Genomic DNA, 25306 nt, shown 5'->3' on the forward strand with positions numbered 1-25306 from the left:
TATCTCAACAATAAAAAAACTAACAACCCAATTAAAAAATGGACAAAAGATCTGAACAGAGATTTCTCCAAAGAAAACATATGAATGGCCAACAGGCACAGGCAAAGATGTTCAACATTATTAACTATCAGAGAAAAATAAATCAAATTGCAATGAGATATGACCTCACTCTGGTCAGAATGACTATAATTAACAAGACAGGAAACAGCAAATGTTGGGGAGGATGTGGAGAGAAGGGAACCCTTGTACACTCCTGGTGGAAGTGTAAACTGGTGCAGCTGCCATGGAAAACAGTATGGAGTTTCAGAAAATTATGAAATCAGAAAATTAAGAATGGATCTACCATATGATCCAGCTATTCCACTGCTGAGTCTTTATCCAAAGAACTTGAAAACACAAATTCATAAAGATACATGCACCCCTATGTTCATTGCAGCACGATTCACAACAGCCAAGACTTGGAAGCAACCTAGGTCCTGAACAAGGGACAAATGGATAAAGAAGATGTAGTATATATACACAATGGAATACTACTCAGTCATAAGAAATGTTGAAATCTGGCCATTTGTGACAACATGGATGGACCTTGAAGGTATTATGCTGAGTGAAATAAGTCAGACAGAGAAAGTCAAATACTCTATGATCTCACTCTTAAGTAGAAGATTAAAAGAAAGGACAAACAAAAAGATAACAACAGAGACTGGATTTCTGGTTACCAGAGGGGAAGTGGGAAGGGAGGAGGGCAAAAGGGGTGATTAGGCACACATGTGTGGTGACGGATCGTAATTAGTCTTTGGGTGGTGAACATGATGTGATCTACACAGAATTTGAAATATATTTTAATGTACACCTGAAAGTTTTATAATGTTATAATCCAATGTTACTTCAATAAAAATAAATAAATAAATTCTAAAAACCATGATTAAGTAGAACTGATGTCATACTCTTATATAAATTCCTTTCCTTCCATTCCACAAATTCAATGAACAAACACTAATAGCTTCTTACAGGTCAGGCACTTTTCTAGACACTGCGAATATAATGGAGAATTAGATCTGCTAAGTTCTCTGGAGCCCTTTAATGCACTGTGGTAAGGGAAATGACAAAGAAGTGCACATAGGAAAAAAATATTTATTGGCTTAGATACAGCTTTTCCTTTTTCAACTAGTCAAACTAACTTATGTCTGAGGCAATAGTATGAACAGTTAGACAGGTAGTTCCAGATTCTTACCCTTGCTGTAGGCATATATTGGAGCTTTAAAAATAAGACTGTATAAGTTCTAGGTCACATCCAACTGTTAGGAAGTCACAGGGAGTGAAAGACAATGAAGATCCTTAAAACTAAGTCTCTACACATACTGAATGGTTGTGTCCCTGTTGCCTACTGCATGTCTGGACACCACAGTCCTATCTTTCATCCCATTGCCTGGACACCAAGAACTTCTACAGTATTTCACGTTTGTGCCCTGCTTGCTGTCAATTGCTCTTTAAGGACTATGTTCTATCTGCTTAATTTCTTGCTGGTGTTCCTTCTCAATATCGTTGTGCCAGGTAGCTGATCCTTTGTGCCTGTGCCATCTTGCTATACTCGTCTATTTCTGGTTGAGGCATGACAATATGTGACAGCAAATATTTTAAGAAAATATCTCAATTATATTCTTGCAGCTTGATCCACAATCTGTAATCAGGCTATCCCCTTTCAGAAAGCATGAGTCTTCTCTTCAGTCTTCTCATGGATGACTTCATCTCTTGGTTCCTCAGGGTGTAAATCACGGGGTTCAGAACAGGGATGATGACAGTGAAGGTGATGGAGACAGCTCTGTCCATGGGGAGGGCAGTGAAGGGCCGGGCATAGACATAGATGCAGGGAACAAAGTGCAGTGTCACCACAGTGATGTGGGCTGTGCAGGTACAGATGGCTTTCTTCCTGCCTTCTCCAGTTTGAGTTCTCAGCATCATCAAGATCACTGTGTATGACACAAGAAGAAGGACAAACCACAGGATAGTGACCAGGCCATTGTTGGAAATCATTAAAAGCTCAATGACAAAGGTGTCAGTGCAGGCGAGTTTGAGCACCTGCGGGACATCACAATAGAAGCCATCAACAACATTAGGTCCACAGAAGGGGAGGGGTGGCAAAAGGGAGATCTGCACAATGGAGTGGACAAAGCCCCCCATCCAGGAAGCCACAATGAGGGCAGTGCATCTCCCCCTATGATGGTCACATAGTGCAGGGGCTTGGAGATGGCCATGTAGCAATCAAAAGCCATCACAGAGAGAGAAAAAATGTCTGCTCCACCGAGGAGGTGGAAGAAAAACATCTGTGTGATGCAACCGTTGAAGGAGATGGTCTTTCTCCTTGAAAGAAGGTCAGCTAGGACCTTCGGAGCAGTGATGGAGGAGAAGCAGATGTCCAAGACAGAGAGACTGCGGAGCAGGAAGTACATGGGGGTGTGAAGGCGAGGCTCACAGGTCACAGTGATCATGATGGCAACATTTGCTAACACAGTTGTTACATAAATCACAGCTAAAAATAAAAATAAGAGCAAGCTTAACTCTTGAGACTGGGTAAGGCCACAAAAAATGAATTCAGACACCCTGGTATGATTTCTCAGGGCCATTGGATGATATTTCCTCCTCCAAGTACAGCTTGGAAAGAAATAATATTACTTAGGTAATGAAATCAAAGTTTTACCTCATACAGAAAATGAACATACAGAAATATATCTTATTCTTCATGAACTAGCTGTGTTACCAGGGAAATCACTCAGTTCTACTTGCTTCAGTTCCCTCATTAGTACAAGTTGAGTTTTGAGCTAGATCATTTGCTTTCCTACCGTACTTGATTGGGGACTTTGTGATCTTTTAAAGTTCACCCCTAGAAGTTGCTGAGGAAGATATCTAAGGAAGGCTTTATGGAAGGAATTATGGGTTCCCTACATCTTCGTGAATCAGAGCAGCTCTGATTTTATTCAAGTTTCACTTTGTTTCTATGGCTTAAAAGCCATTGGAATAAATCAACCCTCAAATGCCTTTCAGTAACAAGATGATATGGGTCAATTTGAACAGCATATTATTGTTTTAAAAGCTACTGCACACTTAATTACAATAAAATTTCCTAATATCCCTCTGAGTTTAGGGAGAAAGCTGTTATTCCCACTTTAATAATACCAAAACTGAAATCAATAAGTATAAGCCAATTTTCCAAAGTAATTCAGAAAACCAGTGGCAGAGAAAAAGTAACACAGTTTTCTTCTGTCTCTTAGTTCTAGGATCTTTCCATTATACCACACTGCCTGCCAGTTTCAAAATATATAAATCCATGAATAATTTGTGTAAGGAACACTCTACAGAACTTTCAGTGGTGAGTTTTATTAGCTCCTCAATTTCCTCTTTCCATCGATGGAATTTTAGACCTTTCAGAAATGACATCTTCTCTTCAATGTTTTATTTCATTTCATAGATACTAAGAGGTCAAGGGTAAATGATGAATTTAACACAAAGAAGTTGACAAAGATGGTGATGGAGATGATTATGTTCACAAAGGTCCAGACATGCATACATAGAGAACGAGCATGAAATTCAAGGTTACCACAGAAATGTAGGCAGTACAGGTAAATGTGAATTTCCTCCTGTGCCCTTCCTATAAAAGATAAACAGTTTCTAGTGAGCTTGGGATTTTCACTTTCTGATGGAGTAAGATAAACACAAGATGGAAGCAATGGTTGTTCCCCATCCCTGAGGGTTGGTATGTTCTCTTACTATAGAGTCGTGGCTGAGGAGGAAGGGGCAGATCCAACTTAGAGGATTTTTATTTCCTTGTATTTTTCCCGTATGAGTCAGGAGTAAGCAACCTTTGGTTGTTTGAAGATCAATTAAGGAAAAATAAAGTTCTTAAGAGGCCCAAGTGACAAGTATAAGATCACACAGGAAGCTAGTGATGGAGTTAGACTTTGATATTCAGCCCATGTCATTTCAATAATTTATAAGAAGATTTATGATGGTGGCAGTGGCCACAAAGTTAACTCAGAGTTATAGGTAAAAGCCATCCTCAGCCTAAGCATCTGCCTGAATCACCTGGCATTACCTTATTGATAGATGGTCACTGTCCAGATCAGTGCCCAACTGGGAAGCATCATGATTGGTCTGTGTAAAAACAAACTTTGGGAAGGTAAGAGTCTTGAAAAACTATGTGGATAAATAAGCCCAAAACACATGTTGCCTCTCATTTGCTCTGGAGAATTTGATGACTTGTCTTGTTTTCCCAGTTTATTCAGTCTCTGAGGGCACACTTACCTCCACAGCATGTACTGATAGGCAGTATGTTTTATCCAAAAGACTTATATTGAGCCACCCACATGCAAGAGACCTGGGCACTGTTAAAACTCTCCTGAGGGTACTACTTTTTTCACTTCTCTCAATTTGTCCCATTCTCCTCATCCTCACTTAAACCTTTATCGCTTCTCCTCAGATTGTTGCAGGAGTTCTGTAACTGGTCTCCTTTTCTTCGGTGTAGTTTTCTCTAATTCATCCTCTCTGTTGTTTGCAGAAATATCTTCACAAGTCATAAATGGGACCATTTGTTCCCTTGCTGGAAAATTTCTAGTAGTTCCCTATTGCTTATAGAATAAAGATTAAACTTTTCTTATAGCATCTAAGACTTCCCTCCATCTTCGATATTATCTAGTGCCCTGTTTCCTTTGATTCTGTTTCAGGTGTTTAAATGTTATACACATTCTTATGCCTTTGGATCTGTGATCCTGTTGCTCCCTCTACCTACCGTATCCTCCCTACTCTCAGAATCTCCCATCTATCCGTCTTCACAAACACTGACCTTTCAACACTCGGGTCCAGAGACTCCTCTTCTGTGAAAACTTCCCTGACACCCCTTTGTGACTCATTCCCTGCACTGACTTCTCTTCTGGTATTTTTAACAGTTTCGTCTAATTATATGTCTCTTTTCCCATAGCACACTATAATTTCCCTATTATACCTCAAGTTCATCCTGTCTGCTCAGTATTTCATCCATCCTAATATCATCAAATCTTCACTTAGTATGGGGCATGCGTTAGGTGCTCAATAAATGTTTTGTTGCTTTTTTAAAGATTGACACCTGAGCTAACATCTGTTGCCAATTTTCTTTTTTTCCCTTCTTTTCCCCAAAGCCCCCAAGTACATAGTTGTATATTTCAGTTGTGAGTGCCTCTGGTTGTGCTGTGTGGGATGCTGCCTCACCGTGGCCTGAGGGGTGCCATGTCCATGCCCTGGCTCTGAACCGGCAAAACCCTGGACTGCCCAAGCAGATTGCATGAACTGAACCACTCGGCCACAGGGCCAGGCCCTCAATAAATGTTTCTTAAATTTATAAATCTAGCTGGTAAGTGCACATCATTACTTATAAGCATTGGCATTGGAATGTGAGTGAGGGAGAAGGATCTTGAAGAACACAGGCTAAGAAACTCTTTTGTTAACATCTTTGACATGGCCTGAGGGATGCCAGATAGAGATTTGTTTTCTGATCCAGGCTATAAAACACCTTTGTGACCTTGAGAAAGTCACATTGCCTCTCTGTTCCTTGGATCCTCAGTTGTAAAATGTGAGGGCAATCTAATGTGATGCGGTGTAGGGCAATGTTAAGAGTTTTCAGGTAGGGCAAATTTGGGTTGGAATTTTGCCTCTTCCTCATTTGTTACATGGAGCAAGTTCTTTATTTTCCTTCAATTTATTCCTCTGCAAACTGGGAAGCATACCACTTACTTCAATGGGTGGCATAAGGAGTAACTATGATCATGTTTGTAAAGTACCAAGATCAGAGTGGACATTCAATTAACTTGATTCCTTTCGCTTTTTCCTGAAAACAGAATCTGACCTGCCTATCATGAGGGTTATTTATGAAGACATATGTAGAATATTCTATTGAATCGCAATAAAATGTGATTCAATAGAAGTACAACTTCTCTTTGAACCAACTTAACTATTTTTGTTTCCATGAACTTGCATGAATTAACCAAGTGGACTTGAGCCTTCAGCCCTGGGTCATTGGGTTCAGGAATAAGACAGGCTCTGGATCAAAGGCTAAAGAGACCCAATGAGTCATGGGCAGTGTATGGAAATAGGGTTGCCTTTGAAACCTCCACAGTTTTTAAGATAATTTGAGGTTAAGATTATGTTTTTTAAGGAAGCACCAATGTTGTGGAAAGAGGCTCCATGATCCCATGGACAAACCCTAAGCTAGAATAAAATCTGCTCCTTATATGCAACTCAATTGTTCCATCAAATACGAGCTGCTTTCTCTTTTACCATGCTGACTCCATCTCTGTGGCTCCTTCTTCTTAAGGAGACATTCCTCCTTTTCCAGTATTTAAAATCTACTTCTTTGTTTTCCGTTACTAAAATTTTCAGCTATTTTTGCAATATCTTATACACTAGGTACATTTTCATGCACATCCTATCCATGTATAATCCACAATGTCTCACACTCTGACAGTTCAATATTCTTACCCAAATCCTTCAGTATCCAAGCTGGAATTTATGCCATCTGAGACTGGATATCTGGGCCTCAGTGTGTATGGTTCTGGGGAAATATCATGTTAGAAGTTGAAGTCCTTCTGCAGGTTAGTTACATTAGACTTCGGTATCTTCTCTTAAAACTTCACATTGGAAAGGGCAGACTGAGGGAGTTACATCATCATGGCTCTTCATCTGGTCCCAAAGCATCCCTATCACATACAGTAGTCCCTTAGGCTCAAGCCTAATATGAGAATTAGCAAAGGGAATTTTATTATATCTGAGTGTGGAAATAGAATGGACATTCTTATGACAGTGTTGGAGTTCCAGTGGGAGTTATTAAATATTTTCCAAGTCATTATTGGACACAAATCCACTCATATGTGCACACACATACATATGCATGCACTTACAGACACACACGAACAAAGATGCCCACATTTCTATGCTTTCCAAATTCTTGCAAGGCCCCAGAAGACATACGCTATTTATTCTGTGATTCTTTGAATTTTGGGGAAACATGTTAATAGAAATATCTAATGCCATGTTATCATTCATTCTCAGTGTGGGCAATGTGACCAAGGGGGCAAAAATTGGTTATTGGTAGCCAAAAAATCTTAGATATTGCAATGATGTGTGGTCCTTCAAAGATCTTTGGTGTGTAAAAAGATATACAGTATATCTTTGGTATTACATTTTCTTGTGGGAAAGCAATTAGTAAAAATACCTAATAAAGCTCCTTGGGGGGGGGGCAATAATTTTAAAAAGTTTGAGAAGCACTGCCATGTGGTTAAGAGTCTTGGCCCAATGTCTCTGTCTTGTAGGACTCAGAGAAAATCACAAATGTATGTCATCTACTAGGAGCATTTTGCAAGTATTAATGCATCATAACAATTTCAAAAGAATGGTCTATATGTTGAAGTTTCCTGAGATTTCTTATTCCTCTTGGCCAATTTTTTAATGACTTTTGGAGGCTGAAGGGTAGAATTTGAAGCAGGAATAAAGAGAGAAGGGAGATTTATTGTCTCTCTACATAATTACATTTTTAGAATCGTCCTCTTTGGAGAGAGGTGGATTACAAAGAAGACCCAGTGGCTATTCCTAAATGGCCCTGCCTACAATGTGTTTCTTTTCTCTCCTGCTACAAAAAATGGATCTTGAGTGTGTGAAAAGGTATTTTTTTTTTACCAGTGATTTATCTTGAATTGTCTGTGCATATATAGACAAAACTATAGTTTTCCTCCAGCTATAAAAGCCCTGGGAGTGAAGTGGAGAGAAGATAGAGGGAATAAAGAAGTTTAAGTTAACAAAAAATAAATTATCTTTGTGGATTTTGTGCAGATATAGCCCCAATTTGTACAAGTACTTTTGAGATTAATTTGAGTGAGAAAATCAGTAGAATGGATCTGAGAATAGTGAAATATATTGAAATAAGTTGAAGATTCTGTACTCAAAATATTAAATCAAGAAGTGATTTTAATAATCAACTGGGAATAATCAGAGAAGGCAGAGAAATCTCAGAGACACTAGAGAAAGCATGTGAGAAAGAAATACATCCATATTCTGTATATATGTACATTTAGGAATATTATAACAGGGAAATCGTTTGTATGCCTGATTAATTCCAGGAGCAATGCTAATTTTTGCAGCTATCATCCTCTCAACATTTGTAATTCTTCACTCTCTTGGCAACCTTGTGAGTAGACAATGTTATTTCCATATTACAGGTGGTAAAAGTGAGGTAAAGTATGTTGGCATGAGAGTCACAGATTACAACAAAATAGCATTAGGTTATTGATTTTAGTCTTATACCTCATTCCTCTCCCCAGTCTGCAAGCCCAATATCTCATGTTGTTCAACCTCATCTCTTCTTTTTGTTTCTATATTCCCTCTAATAGAGTTAAGTGTCTATGAGGATGTAGAGAAATGACCGTGGAGAAAAGAGATAGCTGTCTCTTACTCCCAGGATAGCGGTTTGAGAAAAACTAATCAGAGTTAGATTTCCATCTCAATCTGACTGCTCACCCCAGTTTACTGCTCTCAGAAAACCCAATCCTTCTCTGAAGTCTCTTCATGGCTGATTTCATCTCTTGGCTCCTCAGAGTGTAGATGATGGGGTTCACCATGGGGGTGATGACCGTGTTATTGATAGACACAGCTATGTCCATGGGCAGTGTAGTGAAGGGCCGGCAGTAGATGTAAATGCAAGGCACAAAGTGAAGAGTCACCACCAGGATGTGGGAGGTGCAGGTGGTGAGGGCCTTGTGCCGGCCCTCCCCAGAGTGAGATCTCAGCATCACCAGAATAATAGTGTAGGACCCCAGGAGCCCGAGGAACCACAGGAGTGTCACCAGCCCATTGTTAGAGATCATAAGGAGTTCCAGAGCAAAGGTGTCAGTGCAGGCCAGTTTAACCACTTGGGGCACATCACAGTAGAAGGCATCTAGGACATTGGGACCACAGAAGGGGAGTGGAAGTAAGAGAATTATCTGGACAATTGAGTGCAAACCACCACCCACCCAAGAGGCGACCACCAAACCCACCCACATCGATCTCCTCATAATGGTCACATAATGCAGAGGTTTGGCAATTGCAAGGTATCTGTCATAGGCCATCACAGAGAGGAAAAAAATATCTGCCCCACCAGCAAAGTGGAAGAAGAAGATCTGTACCACACAGCCATGGTAAGAGATGGTTTTCCTCTCTGATAAAAGATCCACCAGGAACTTGGGAACGGTGACAGCTGAAAAAACAATGTCCAGGACTGATTTGTTCCTCAGGAGAAAGTACATGGGAGTGTGGAGGTGGGACTCACAGGTGATGGTCAGCACAATGAGTGTGTTACCCAGCACAGTTGTTACATACACAGCAAGGAAGACCACAAACAAGCAAAACTCTAGCTCCCGGAAGCGAGTGAGTTCCAGGAAGACAAATTCCTTCCCAGTGGTGTGGTTGCTCTGGCCCATGATGGGGACTACCCTCTGCTAGCTCTACCTTAGGAGAAGATATGTTAGGATTAGGAGTATGCAGTCATGAGGCGGCAATATCATTTATCATATATTGTTATAAGGCTCTTGCAAGTATCCAGATCATAACGACTACTCAGAAAAACTGTGCTAGAGTCTTCCTTTTCATTGTGTGGAAACTCTTTATCCTGGTGATTTTCCTTTCTTGTTGTAAAACCCTAGGTTGACAAGAAGAACCATCACACTCCTATGTCCTTACTCTGACTAGAGGGAGATGGAAAGGCTATGGTCATTTGACCATGGCTTATTTTCTATCCTGCAGGAATAACTTCTTTACATGTATGCAAAGCTTTATAATTTACTAAAAGCTTTCACCTGCAACATTTCATCTTGATTTTGATTCTTGTGGTGTCTCTGTGGGCTCTGTAGAGTAGTTATGATCATCTCCATTTTACATAGGAGAAACTGAAGCTTAGAGCAGTTAATGACTTTCCCACATTTGCAAAATCACAAAGTTAATAAGTGGCAAATCAAGGATTTGAACCCAAATAATTTTTCTGACTTGACAGAGACTCCCTTCTTGACGAGATTTTAGTTAGGCCCTTCTGAGCCCTCTTCTCAACTAGGTGTCAACCTCGACCTTACACATTTTTCCTGGATAAACTCAGCTTTAGCAAGAATCCTGCTAAATCAGTTTAGCAAGAAGCCCCTACCCTTGATATCTGATCAAATTTCTCAACCCCCACCCTAGACATCTAACTCCTTGTATCAAAGTTCTTGGCTTGTCTTTAGCAAGAATCCTGTTAAGCCAATTTAGCAAGAATCCCCCTATCCTTGCATTCTCCCTTTAGTAATTCTCTATCCACTGACCCTCTCCCTCTGTTCATTGGCTATAAATCCCAACTTCTCCTCATTGTATTTGCAGTTGAGCTTAATCTCTCCCCTCTATTGCAATAGTCTTGACCTCTACTGCAACAGTCTTGGATAAAATCTGTCTTGCCATTTTTAACAAGTGTCTGGTGAATAATTTTTATTTAACAGTCTCCAGAGGTTTTTCCACTGTAGCATTCTGCCAGATCAGAGAGTGTGGGGCTTACTTTGCTATATCAGAATTATAGTGGGTAGATTAACTTTACAGTTAATTAAGTAGCTTGACTAGTTAATCCTCATCTCCTTTCATACAGGAGAGAAGAATCAGGCCCTCATAAGTACTCCTCCATGTGCTCTGAGACACTTGGATCTCACTTGGTCCACAAGGCTCTTGGTTGAGTGTAGAGCTGCAATCATAATTCAGAGCACATGAAATCATCACAAACAAACTCATCATTAAAACTTCCAGACCTCAGTGGTGACTTAATCTGATCCTCCTTACTTTAGGGGTGAATGGAGAAGGGTATTTATTTTTCTAGAATCAGTCTATGGATTGGTGAAAGAGACATAACTTTAATAAAAATTTTCCGAGTCCTCTTTGAATTTTTGCCATGAGAATACTTAATATCTACCCTTTAAACAAATTTCAAGCATACAATAAAGTATTGTTAACTATAGTGCATTACATTTCCAGGACTTATTCACCCTGCATTACTGAAACTTTGTACCGCTCATATCCCTTGACTAGCATCTTCCCATTTCTCTCTACCCCAAGCCTCTGGTGATCACCATCCTACTCTCTGCTTCTCTGAGTGGAAGACATTATGCTAAGCGAAATAAGCCAGCCACAGAAAGACAAACACTGCATGATCTCACCTATAGGTAGAATCTAAAACAGTTAAACTCTTGCAAAGATAGAGAATTTTAACCTGGGATTAAATATAACCTCAAATTCCAGGGATTTTCTTCTGTTGCTATGTTGGCAAGTAAGGTTTTTTCAAATCAGATATCTGGCCATCAGAGGACAAAACTCTCTTAAATATGAATATTTGTATGTCCAAGGACTCTCATATTGCAGATAATTTTTAAAAATTCAAATAGTTGAGATGACCCAAAGCCAGTTCAACAGTAGAAAGTAAACAGTTTTGGCATTCAAAGCAATGGAAGCATATCTGAAGAAAATAGGATAAAAAAGAGAGTAGACTAGATAAAAAAAGAACAGAGCACAATCCCTGAGATAAAAACATAATAAAGCACCCTGCAAATGACCTGTTTAGTGGCATTTCTTTTTTTCAGTTCTGTTACAGTTGAGGGTATTTTATGGTTTAATTTGAGGAGTTCAGACATGCAGAAAGCTTCTTAAATAAAAATCTTCTCTGTTGATTTTCCTAGATTTCTGATTTCACCATTAGAACCATTTAATTCCTGTGGAAAAGTGAATTTCCTCTCTAAGGGTTCTTTTAATATGATGCAATAAGAATCCTACTTTAATATCCCATCATAACACAGTACCTGGAGGTGGTATTCTGGAATTTTTTACTGCCACCTAGCAAACAACAGAAAGCTACTCAAATTATGTTATTTCCCTTTATAAAAGGTGTCTACAAAGAAGAGCCCACCTTAGGATTGTATTGAGGGCAAGATATATTAGCTTCCCAACTTGAAACTCCAAGGGAAACATTTGTCCTAGACCCAAGTGTCAGGGACAGCTCCCCTAGGAGACCAGTAAGATCTTCCTCTTAGACAATGAAGACTACGTACTGGGCCATTTCTCTTTTGTCTTCCATACACTCAAAAACCTATATATGGGTTAATTTCCTACTCCATACTTTCTCAATTGTAATCTCTTAACAGTTTCCTACTTATATTTTGTTGTTTTGTTACGTGTTTTGCTGTTGTTGCTGTAAGATCTCCCTAATCCTTTGTAGACGTGATGGGTAAATACATTGGTTACTAAGGTAGAGACTGATTTTCATAGGTATAAGGCAATCAGCCATGTCCAGAACAAGCATTGGTTATGAAGGCAAGATTGGAATGGGCGCTAGGCAGGAAATCATAGCAGTCTTGGCCGACAGGGGTTGAAAAGGTCATATGGAAACTAAGGATGGGTGTGTAGCATTGGGAGTCAGGCTTGTAGAATCTACAGGAGGTGAGGGGCCACAAAAATCATACATTGCCACCTTCAGTTTGCCTAGTTGGGCCCTCATTACTATTTTCAAATAATGCTGCACTCAGCATTTTGGAAATGCGTTTTTGTGTACATCTGTAAGTCCAGACATGAACTTTACCGGGTCTAGGTCTAGTCAAAAATTACTTTAGTTTTCTAATTTTAACTAATGATTAAGGTATTGTAAAGAAACAGCCTAATTCTAATTGTGGTTGGATGTTTGATTTCTTTTTATAGATGGATGTTATAAGCCAAAATAAATTACAACACATTTTAACTTGAAATGGAAGACTGAAGAGTTTGTCATCTTGATGATACAAATGCCAAAAAAACAAATTTATTATAATATTCGAATAAAATTTAAGTAATTGTTTTTTATAATTTTGGGGTTGAGAAGAACTTTGTAAGCATTACACCAAAGATTACCAAAGACTATTAGATTTGGTTGAATAAAAATATGAAACTTCCATGTTTCAAAAGCATTAAAAATAAGTTAAAAACTAAAAATGAATGAAAAACTTGGGAAAATGTATGTAAAAAATAATACAAAATAAGTTTACTACTTTTGCTATAAATAGAGCTTTTATCATTCAGTGAGAAATGTATACTTTAAAACAAAAGTGGGTCATGATTCACAGAGAAATATAGTTGGTCAGCTCATATATGAATTGATGTTCAATTATACTATTAAGCAAAGAAATGAAAATTAAAATTGCAATGAGATATCAATTTTCACCTGAAGTATTGGTCAATGTTTAAACGACCCATTATTTGCATGGATATGGGGAAGGAGATATATGGTTGGTAGGAGTGTACAGAGGGACAAACTTTCTGGGGTCATTCTTGAAATACGTGCCAAAACTTAAAATGTGCAAGTCCTTTGACTCAGGAATTCTATCTTAGGAAGTTATGCTAAACAGTTAATAAATCAAGTGCTTAATGCCATAAGTGCAAAGAAAGTTTGTGACAGTACAGATTATAAGAAATAAGAATTTAGATTAATATCTGATATATAAAACTTGTTCAATAAGTTACTGTACAATAGAATAATTCAGTATTTTCAGCCAACAAAATTGATAATGTAGAACTTTACTCTTAGATGTGGTAAGAGTCCTTTTTAGTGATAGGTTGAAGTGCTGACTGTATCACATACTGTTACTTTTGCAAATAAATCTATTTTTTTTGTGAGGAAGATTAACCCTGAGCTAACATCTGTTACCAATCCTCCTCTTTTTGCTGAGGAAGACTGGCCCTGAGCTAACATCCATGCCCATATTCCTCTACTGTATATGTGGGACACCTACCACAGCATGGCTTGAGAGGTGGTGCCCTGTCTGCACCCGGGATCTGAACTGGCGAACCCTGGGCCACTGAAGCAGAACATGTAAACTTAACCTCTATGCTACTGGGCAGGCCCCAAAATCTATATGTTTAAAAGAAGTCTGGAAAGATGTCTACCTCAATAGTAGCAGCTATTATCTGTGGGTATTTGGATTTTGGTAATCTAATTTTTAAAATAGATTTTAAATGGCTTCTGATTTTGAAAATTAGAAAAAGCGTATTAACATACACTTTGAAGTAAAAGGTTTTCCTCATTAATTTGAGCTCTGATGTTATGCCTCTTGTGTTTTTCTTTTCCATTTCCATAAAATTGTCCTAAGAAAGGTAACTTATTAAGGAAAGAGATGTGTGGGGAAAAGAATTCTAATTATTCTCTCAGTGTGTTACGGTTCCATGAGACATTGGCTGGAGGCATCATATAGAGAGCCTCGGACCAGCCAAGTCAGGTCTCTAGAAACTGAGATCGAAGCTACTTACTGCTGGCTTCTCTTTTGAATGAATACAGTTCCACTTGCTCTTCTGGTCAATTACTTTAGAAGGTTCTAGACTATCAGGTGCGATGTCAGGTCAGGATGGAATGGTGGATTGTCTATTTTGTAACCTCAGGGTTGCATTATGAAACTTAGAGGCCCCTTGTTCAAAAGACAATAGTCTTTGAACTGAGATTCAAGTATTTTAAATTTTGGCTGGATGGGCCTGAGCAATTTAACTTTTATGCATCTCAGCATCTTCTTCCATAGAATGGGGAGCATATGCCTTGCTTTGCAGTGGGGTTTACTTGAGATAATCTAGCACTTTTTACTGCCTGTCATTATGTATCTATTTATTTCTGCCTCTTGCTCCAAATGTAAACTCCTTGAAGGCAGGGACTTAGTTTTGTCATCATTGTTTCCCCAGCTCCTACTGGCACATAGCAATTATTCAGTAATTCTTTTTGAATAGATGATGAACGAATGGCTGGCCAGTGACTAACATGCAGTAGTTACTTAACAAGTCCTTGTTCTCCTTTATCTCCAGTCTCATCCCACTTCTGTCCCTCATTCACTTTTGTTGCTGTAAATTCAATGAAATGACAATTCACATGAGAGCACATTGTACACTTCAAAGCATTATACAAACATAGGGTGTTAATATCATCATAATGCTAATGGTATTATACAATTGTGTTTCTCACCCTGTTCCCAGCTGTCTTTGAATCTCTTTTTCATAAAGGAACTGGGCCAGTTATTTTCCCATATATTGTAAGTACTCCATAAATGTTTATGAAATTTGTTTTAATATAAAGGAAATCACCTTCTAATCAGAAGGTGTCTTGAGACGCCTAATATTTTATATGAGAGGCAGGAGATTTTAATCAGCCTAAGGCTTTCAGTTCTAAATGATGTACACTTCAAGAATTGCACATGAATATTTTACCTTTCAGGGACTGAAGACTGAACACTATCAAATCAAAAAATTATATGTGTGCTAAGCTGAGGTTGCCTGCACCTACCTTTGCATTAAAAAGGTGAGCCTGTCAGGTTCCCCATCTTCACTGCTCTGTTCGTCTTTACCCAAACACATGCACAGTCCACATTATTCCCTTAGACACTGAATTGGAAGTCTAATATAATAATCAGCATAGGGAATAGTGTCAGATATTTGTAAGAAACATAATTTTCAATGGAGAAGCTAGCAGTTGCAGATGCAATGGGAGTTATTAAAAGGTTACTAGGCAACATGTATATATATATTGGGATTTTTCCAACTAACTTTCTGTTATTGATTTCTAGTTTAATTCCATTGTGGTATGAGAGCATACTTTGTGTGATTTGTGACGGTCTGTTTTATAGCCCAGAATGTGGTCTATCTTGGTGAATGTTCCATGTGAGCTCGAGAAGAATGTGTATTCTGCTGTTTTGGGATGAAATATTTTATAAATATCAATTAGATCCAATTGATTAATGTTGCTTTTTAATTCAACTGTGTTCTGCATACTGAATTTATGCCTACTGGATCTATAAATTACCGACAGAAGGTATTGAAGTCTCCAAATATAATAGTGGATTGGTCTATTTCTCTTTGTATTTCTATCAGTTTTTACCATATCTATTTTGACACTCTAAGTGCATACACATTAAGGCTTGTTGTGTACTAGGAGAATTAACCTCTTTATCATTTTCATTATAAAAACCCTCTCCTAAGATGGGCATGGATGTTAGCTCAGGGCCAGTCTTCCTCAGCAAAAAGAGGAGGATTGGCAGCAGATGTTAGCTCAGGGTTAAGCTTCGTCAAAAAGAAAAAAACCCTCTCCTTATCACTGATAATTTTCCTTGTTCTAAAGTCTGCCTTATCTCAAATTACTATACAGTCATGCACTGAATGACATTTTGATCAACGATGGATGTGGTGGTCCCACAAGATTAATACCATACAGCCTACATGTGTAGTAGGCTATACCACCTAGGGTTGTTTAAGTACACTCTATGATGTTTGCACAACGACGAAATCACCTAAAGACTCTTTTCTCAGAACTATCTCCCATTAATTGACACATCACTGTATCTTCTCCAGTTTTCTTCTGGTATATCTTTCTCGACTGAATTATTTTTAATCTGTGTCTCTATATTTAAAGTGAGTTTCTTGTAGAAAACATATAGTTGGGTCTTTTTTAAAAAAATCCACTTTGGGGGCTAGCCCAGTGGTGCAACAATTAAGTTTGCATGTTCCACTTTGCCGGCTCGGGGTTAGCCAGTTCAGATACCGGGTGCGGACCTATGCACCGCTTGTCAAGCCATGCTGTGGCTGGCGTCCCACAGATATACAGTAGCAGAAGTGGGGCTGGCCCTGTGGCACAATGGTTAAGTTTGCACGTTCTGCTTTGGCGGTATGGGGTTCATGGGTTGGATCCTGAGTGCAGAGATGGCACCGCTTGGCAAACCATGCTGTGGTAGGCGTCCCACATAGAAAGTAGAGGAAGATGGGCACAGATGTTAGCTTAGGGCCAGTCTTCCTCAGCAAAAAGAGGAGGATTAGTGGCAGATGTTAGCTCAGGGCTAATCTTCCTCAAAAAAAAATCTACCTTGCACTCTCTGTCATTTAATTGGTGTATTCAGACTGTTTGCATCAGCAGGTGGCTTAAGAAAACTTCCTATTGTAAATGACAGCTCACTTTCAGCAAAGTAAAGCACAGCTATAGAACAAACTACGTGTTTGTTCTATAACCATCACCCAGATTGGGAAATGAAACATTGCTAACACTTCAGAAGCCTTAGAATGTTACACCCCGTCCATTTCCTTACCACTAGATCTAATGCCAATCCTGACTTTTGTGGTAACCACTTGCTTGTCTTTTATTATTTTAGCCACTTATGCACCCATAAACTATAAAATTAATTTTGTCTGTTTTTGAACTTTATATGCATTAGGTAACATTTTAGGTATTATTTTGTGCCTGGCATCTTCTGCTTAACAGTATGCTTCTGAGGTCAATCCATGTTGTTGCATGTAGCTATAATTTGTTTACACTTATCACTATATGATATTCCATTGGATAATATAGCTCCATTATTCAACCACATCTTTATGGACATTTAGATAGTTTAGTATTTGGAGCTTTTATGAACAATGCATTGTGTTAGTCCAGGTCTTCCAAGAAGCAGAAACCAAGCAGAATTGAACATAGAGGGTTTTAGTAAAGGAAATTCCTGTGAGAGGAAATGTGAAGGGAGCCAGGAAAGATTGGGGTTGATGTCAGACTATGATGTGAGCCTGATCCTAAGTGAAGGAGAGAGGGAAGAAATATTTGGGTGGAAGCCAAGTTTAGTTTTGACCCTTGTGCTGGCAGAAAGGGATGGTAAGAGAGTGTAGTGGTTTAATATTGAGTGGGCTTTAGAGATAAGACAGTACTTGTTTCTAATTCTAACTGTAATTAACAAGTTGTGTGACTTTGGGCTACAATTATGCCAACAGGTTATTTTTGAGGCTCAGTTTCTTTTCTTGATAGGAATGATATTGCCTATCCCATGAGGCTGCTGAGACTCCTGGTTCAGAGGGTGTATATAAAGTTTATGATATAAGATAGGCACAAAGTGAGTGCTTATCTAAAGGGGCATTTTAAGAACAGTGGCTCTTGGGCATGGATGGATTATATATCATGAGACTCCATGTTGACATATGCTAAATACAGAAGTGAGTCCACTCTGAGAGATAATGCAAGTTCAAAGGAAGATGGTGTTAGAGGTGATGTTGGGAGTTTGGTCTTCTTGAGATTGAAAACTCCATCAAGCGGCTCTTTTTAACCATTATTTTATTTTGTCCTTAAAAATTCAGTTTAGGGAGTAGCCTTGAGGAAGAACATTCAAAGTTTAAGGGTAAGATGTCTCAGCACCGTAAGTTTTATTTTCTATTAGACAAGTTGACATCAGAAGAAGAGGAGTAGGGATATCCTACCCTGAATGTTACTTTAGAAACAAATTAGAATTATTTATGATTGTTAGGGGTTTTTAACATAATTTCGATCCCTGGACTCTTATAGTGAAAGATGTAGAAACACCTTGAACTTGGAAGAGGTGATTCTTTCCTTGAGACAGGGGAAAGCCCCTCCTCTCACCATAAAACAGAAAATTCACTCTGCACACAGAACCACATGGAGAGATGGAAACCTAACATAAATTGCACAGATTACATATGTGTATATAATTTAATTCACACACCTATTTTGCAAAATAGATGTGAAAATTAGATGTTAATCAATTTTAAACTAGAATTACTTCCTTGGTAGATTTTAGAGAATAAGGATACAAGAGCATAAGTAACATCTATAAATTGTCAAAGCCGTCAACGTTTGGATCTGGGATTAGAACCTTGATCATCTGAGAAATATCCACCTTGCAGGTTACTGACCTGATCACATCAAACAGAAACTGTGAAGTGTCTGGTACAATGCTCCATGAATAGTAGACACTCAGTAAATATTAATTTCTTTACGTATATGTAGGGAAATGGTGGCAGGCATCTTGGGAGTTGATCCTTCTTCAATTAGATGATAATACTAAAACCAAAAAAACAGATAAGATTTTACTAGTGTGCAAGACCCAGATGTTTTGCATCTAGCTCATTTAATTATCTCTTGCCATTCTCAACTGTCTTAAAATGTGTGACTAAGTTTGAGCTTGAGCATCTGTACTGCAGTTTTGATTTGACAGGTGTCCTGGCTGTGAAAGTGAAATGGCATAAATTGCTATCAGCATTATGTAACCAGAACTGTCAACCTGAGTTTGAAGTTTGTCTGTGAGTGCGCCTTCTTCTGGTCTGAAACTTTTCCTCACTCAGTATTTCTTTTAGCTTCTCAGGAAGCTTAGAATGCTTTTAGCTTTCTCTCTCAGATCCTTACTGGACAAATGACTATGAAACTTAAAGAATAACTTCTTTTAAAAGAGAAAATTTGGCACTTTTAAAAGAGGACAAGCCTTAAACTAACAAATGAGTTTCAGATGGTAGAATTCCAGGCATCAGCATGCAAATAAGGGGACGTTTGGAAGTGAAGCACCTCCTTTGTGCTTAAGATATATATCACTTCCTAATTATTTGGGTAGGGGTCTGGAGCAAGCAACCTCCACAGGAACTTTTTTAAAATTTCTCTTCCTAGGAGCAGAACTTCAAACATGGGTCAGGATGCCCATCAGAGGATGTCATCAGAAGAGCAGAAGAGAAAAGGGAAGAATCTGAGTTGAGTTTATGGGAAGACAGAAAGATTGGAGTAATTTATGGAGAAGAAATACTAAAGAAGTTCTTGTCATTTCACAAAGTCTTACAGTTCCAGGGGACTTGTAAATAAGACTCCATGGTACATACACACAGAAAGAATGCAGACTGGATGTCATCACCTCTCCCTTCCCCTCTCTCCTGCCTCTCCCTCTTGCCAATCTATTCTATAACTACTTTATATTTTGATTTATTCTGCTTTCAATGCAGTCTAATCAGGCGCATCCAGCTCCTTCCCATCTCCAAGTTGCTCTCTAATGAGACTGAGAGAACTTGAAACTGGTGCCAGAAATGTGTGTTTGTGGGAAGATACTTGAAGCAAGAAGATAAAAGGAGATTGGAGAGAGATTGCAACCTCTAAGACATTCTTTTCTAGTGCCTATTATCATCTGTAGCTTTGGACAGTAGAGAAGTGGTTTTCAAAGTTCGTGGTTGGGGGTGCATTTGAGGAGATGGCTCTCTCTATCCTTGCAGATGAATCACCACATTTACAACTTGGCTGTCTCTACAAAGGAAGGATTTTCAGAATTCAAAATTCATGGCTGCATAAATTAATCACTCTCTGGGGTGTAAAAAGCATATCCTCATTTAAATTTTCTGAAAGCAGAGATAATTAATTTCCATCCCAGTGGTCAGACCCTGAGATTCCCCAGGGTTGATCTAACTCAGAATTTTCCTTTGTGGTCCATGAAGAAAAAACACAGGAACGTCTGGAAGAGAGAGCAAGGATAAACACTTAAATTCTGCCTTCTACACTTCCAAATAACTTGTTATCATAGAGAATCTCATAATTATTGAGTTTCTATTGTCTACCCAATGTTATGCTGGGAATTTTGCATATATTAACATATTAAATCCATTTACAGATGATTTGATGGGCACTGACACTCATAATTAGAAGGACACTGTGCACCACATCCTCGCATCATGAACTCATACTCTCTTCACCTCAGACGTTGTGACCTTTCCCTCAGGTGAGGGAGGGCAAAATGCACAGACTTTTCCTGGAAAATTTTGGTTTTGTTTTATTAAAAATATAGCACTATTTAGGGTGGCAGTGGAGAATATCTTTTCTATGGAGGAATCACATGCATACAAAAAATCAATAGAGGGGAAATTGGCAGAACATGGTTAAAAGCATAGACTTCCAGTTATAAGATAAATAAGTCCTGAGGATGCAACATACAACATGGTCACTATAGTTAACACTGCTATATGGTATATTGGAAAGTTGCTAAGAAAGTAGATCTTAAAAGTTCTCATCACAAGGAAAAAACTATTTTTTCTTTCACCTATAGGAGATGATGGATGTTAACCAAACTTATTGTGGTAATCATTCCACAACACACATAAGTCAAGTCATGGTACTGTACACCTTAAACTTGTACAGTGTCATATATCAATATATCTCAATAAAACAGAAAGAAATAACAGCAATAGAAGATGACAGACTCATAAAAAAGCAACTTACCAGTTAAATATAACATTAAAATTTTTATATATAAACATAAAATTAAGTGAAAATATGATTTTATTTTTAATATGTTAAATTAAAAGTTTATTATAAATTTTCATAATATTAATAAACTATTTAATTTTAATTTAATATAAATGTTAATTTAACATAAATATAAACATTTTAATTAATTTGCTTCACCACAGAACATAGAATTGGACTTTTAAAATTAAATAGCTAAAACAGTGAAAAGGTAGAGAGAAGTTGAATCTTGACTCATGTTATGGCCAATTAAAGGAAAGAAAGGCATTTGATTTAGAAAACAGGATATGACTTTCAAGGGCAAAAAGGTTGCTTCAGATCTTGATGATGTCACCAAGATGGCGGAGTGAGTAGTCTTCTTTGTCTCTCCCCCTTCGAATCTACAACTAATTGGACGTTCATCAGTTAACAAAGGATATCCATATAGCATCTCAGGACACCTGAGAGACCCATGCTGCTATACATCGGAAGGTGGACAGACTTCCCCCTGGGAGGAGATGGAGATAGATGAAAACTCTCCGACCCCCGGCCCCCAGACAGCCTAGTACCTGCAAGCAGCTTTCTTCCAGCGGACTCCCCCATAGCATTGCCATGCACCAAGGGCAGGTGTGAGCATGCGCCAGGGGAGCCACAGTGGAAACAGGTGACTACAGCCCTACCTAATCCCCCCGTGATTACCCCTAAGCCCAGGGGGAAACTCCATGGTCCTGCACCAGCAGGGAAAGCCTCTACTTGCCATTAGTGGAGAGGCCCCACCCAGCATTCAGAACACCAGGAGGCTCCTGAAGAGGAGGATCCCAGGCAGGGCAGCAGCCTGCCAGCTGCTGCTGACTCACAGACTCTGGCTGTGTCCAAGAGGGGGCAAGGGACAGCCAGAGATCCCATTGGAGTGGCTGGGGGCTAGGTGGAGCTCCAGTGGCCTGGATCCACGGCCCAAGGGGAAACTCTATGGTCCCACAGCAGCAGGCGGGAAAGCCTCTACTGGTGTTAGTGGAGAAGCCCTGCCCAGCATTCAGAACACTGGGAGGCTCTGGGAGAGGAGGATCCCAGGCAGAACAGCAGCCCGTGAGCTGTCTCTGACTCACGGACTCTGGCTGTGTCCCAGAGGGGGCAAGAGACACCCACTGATCCTGTGGGAGTGTCCAGGGGATGGGTGGAGCTCCAGCTGCCTGACTCCATGGCCCAGGGGGAAAACTCACAGTCCCACAGTAGCCACAGTGAAAGCCTCTGCACAGCACTAGTGGAGAGGCCCCAACTGGCAATCACAAGGCTGGAAGGCCCTGGGGCAAAAGTAGCACAGCTAGGTAAGCTAACCACAGACTGCAAAAGATACCCATAGCTCTGCCGTGGCCTCTAGTGGACAAGTGAGATCTTGTGGGCCAAGAAAGTGACAGAGCTGCGAATATAGGTGATCCTGCTCCTGGACGCTGGGAAAGCCCATAACACCACTGCAGACCCTAAGGAGGGAGCGCGTCTAGGTGGTCTGCAACAGTAGGCACCAGCAGCCTGAGGCCCCCTTGTGATTGCCCCCACAGATGATGAGAGACCCCACAGGACCACTGTGACTATGAGGAGGGGCCCAGGTCCAGTCAGCAACACCTGACAGTGTTCCTGGTTGGTGCAGCCTAAACAGCTGCTCCCCCCTACACCAGTAGAAACAAGTGGAGGCAGTAACTAAGCTCTATCTCTATGCAGAGGCACAAATCCACGCCATCAAGCAGTATGAAAAAAAATATATTAAATCTCCAGCACAGAAGGAAAATGACAAGTACCCAGAAAACAATCCCAAAGACAATGAAATCTATAACCTAAATGATGATGAATTCAAAACAGCCATTATTAAAAAACTCAACAAGTTAAAAGAGAATACAGATAGACAACTCAATGAGTTCAGGAGCTATGTCACAAAAGAGCTTGACACTATAAAGAAGAACCAATCAGAAATACTGGAGATGAAGAACACAATGGAAGAGATTAAGAAAGATCTGGACTCTCTGAACAGTAGGGTCGATAATACAGAGGAGAGAATTAGCAATTTGGAGGATAGGAATATAGAAATGCTGCAGACAGAGGAGGAGAGAGAACTAAGACTAAAAAGTGTAGCCACCCCTGATGCAGGAAGTGTTGATAATCACTGGAAAATGCTTGCCCACAAACTGTGACCCAGAGGTGAGAAGGCCAGTTAGCCAATGAGAGGTAAGACCTCCAGTGGGAGGCAACCTAAGCCAGGCATGGTCACCCGGGGGCACAGATGGAGACATGATATAGGGAGCAGGAGGGGCCATTGCCTAGGAGGCCTAGCATGCTCCAAGATAAAAATATACGAGCACAGCAATAACATGATAATATCAAAACAGAGGCCAAGGGAGGGTTCCTTGAGAAATCACAAAGAATTCTTGGCATTTGCTAATTACATTGTGCAGAACACCTGTGTATGTTTAACAGATGTAAGCTATGTATATATTGAAATGCTGGTTATAATAAACTCAGAGTGGCCATCAGCCCTCTCCGCATCTATCTTGATGTGTACATTGGATTGCGACACCGACAAAAAGAAATGAAGAAACTCTCCGAGAATTATTAGACTCAATTAGGAGTCAAAACATAAGGATTATAGGTATACCAGAGGGAGAAGAGAAGGAGAAGGGGGCAGAATGCCTGTTCAAAGAAATAATGGCTGAGAACTTTCCAAACCTGGGGAGAGAGATGGAACTCCATGTGACAGAAGCCAATAGATCTCCAAACTTTATCAATGTAAGAAGACCACCCTAAGGCATATAATAGTGAAGCTAGCAAAAGTCAATGACAAAGAGAAAATACTAAGGGCAGCCAGGCAGAAGAAAATAACCTGCAAAGGAACCCCCATGAGGCTATCAGAAGATTTCTCAGCAGATACCTTACAGGCTAGAAGAGAGTGGAATGTATATTCAAAACTCTGAAAGACAAAAACTTGCAGCCAAGAATACTCTACCCAGCGAAAATATCCTTCAAATATGATGGAGAAATAAAAACTTTCCCAGATAAACAAAAGTTAAGGGAGTCCATTGTCACAAGACCTCCTCTTCAAGAAATGCTCAGGAAGACCCTCATACCTGAAAAATCAATAAAAGGAAAGGGGTTACAAAACCCAGAGCAAAGGAGATAAGTAGAAGGACAATAACAGAAAGTAGCAACTCTCCATCAGGACAGGTTAGCAAAAGTTAAATAAAACATTAAAGATAAAAGGAAGGGAAACACCAAGAAAAAATATAATCCTGTCATTTTAACCGCAAACCCACAACACAAGAAGGAAGGGGAAAAAATCTGACAATAACAACCTGGAAGGGGAAGAGAAAAGGGATGGAATGTTTTAATTTAAGGAAATAAGAGGCTATCAGAAAATGAACTACCTCATCTATGAGATGTTTTATAAAAACCACCTGGTAACCACTAAATAAATAACAAGAATAAAGACACAAATTACAAATAAGAAGAAAGCCAATATAGAAATTTACCTACCTGAATTATTAGTCCAAAAATCATGGGACAAGAAACAAAGGAAATGCAAGAGAACCAGAAAACAAGTGAAAAAATGGCAGCGGTAGGCCCCCACATTTCAATAATCACTCTAAATGTAAATGGATTGAACTCTCCAATCAAAAGACACAGAGTGGCAGGATGGATCAAAGAACAAGACCCAACAATATGCTCCCTCCAGGAAACACACCTCAGCCCCAAAGACAAACACAGACTCAGACTGAAGGGATGGAAGACAATACTCAAGGCTAATAATGAACAAAAGAAAGCAGGTGTCACCATACTTATATCAGACAAAGTAGACTTCAAAGCAAAACAGATAAAGAAAAACAAAGAGGAGCAGTTTATAATGACAAAAAGGGACACGCCACCAAGATGACATAACATTTATAAATATACATGCACCCAACACAGGAGCACCAAAATTTGTAAAGCAACTCTGAACAAAACTAAAATGAGACATCAACAACAATACAATAATAGTAGGGAACCTCAACACCCCATTAACACCAATGGGTGGACCATCCAGACAGAAAATCAACAAGGAAATTAAAGAATTAAATGAAAAATTAGACCAGATGGACTTAATAGAAATATATAGAACACTTCATCCCAAAACTGCAGGTTACACATTCTTCTCAAGTGCTCATGGAACATTCTCAAGGATAGACCATATCTTGGGAAACAAAGCAAGCA

At 39.3% G+C, this 25306-nt stretch overlaps 1 protein-coding gene and 1 pseudogene across 1 annotated transcript; both read right to left on the minus strand.

Moving 5' to 3' along the window:
* Nucleotides 1-1689: 1689 nt before the first annotated feature.
* Nucleotides 1690-2621, minus strand: LOC138916712 (olfactory receptor 4D11-like; annotated as a pseudogene).
* A 5907-nt stretch (nt 2622-8528) lies between these two features.
* LOC138916910 (olfactory receptor 4D6-like) lies at nt 8529-9473 on the minus strand. Its single transcript, XM_070230516.1, has one exon. The coding sequence runs from the start codon at nt 9471-9473 to the stop codon at nt 8529-8531; it is 945 nt and encodes a 314-aa protein (XP_070086617.1).
* Between the last annotated feature and the right edge of the window lie 15833 nt (nt 9474-25306).

This window comes from Equus caballus, chromosome 12 (assembly GCF_041296265.1).
Source record: "Equus caballus isolate H_3958 breed thoroughbred chromosome 12, TB-T2T, whole genome shotgun sequence".
NCBI lineage: Eukaryota > Metazoa > Chordata > Mammalia > Perissodactyla > Equidae > Equus > Equus caballus.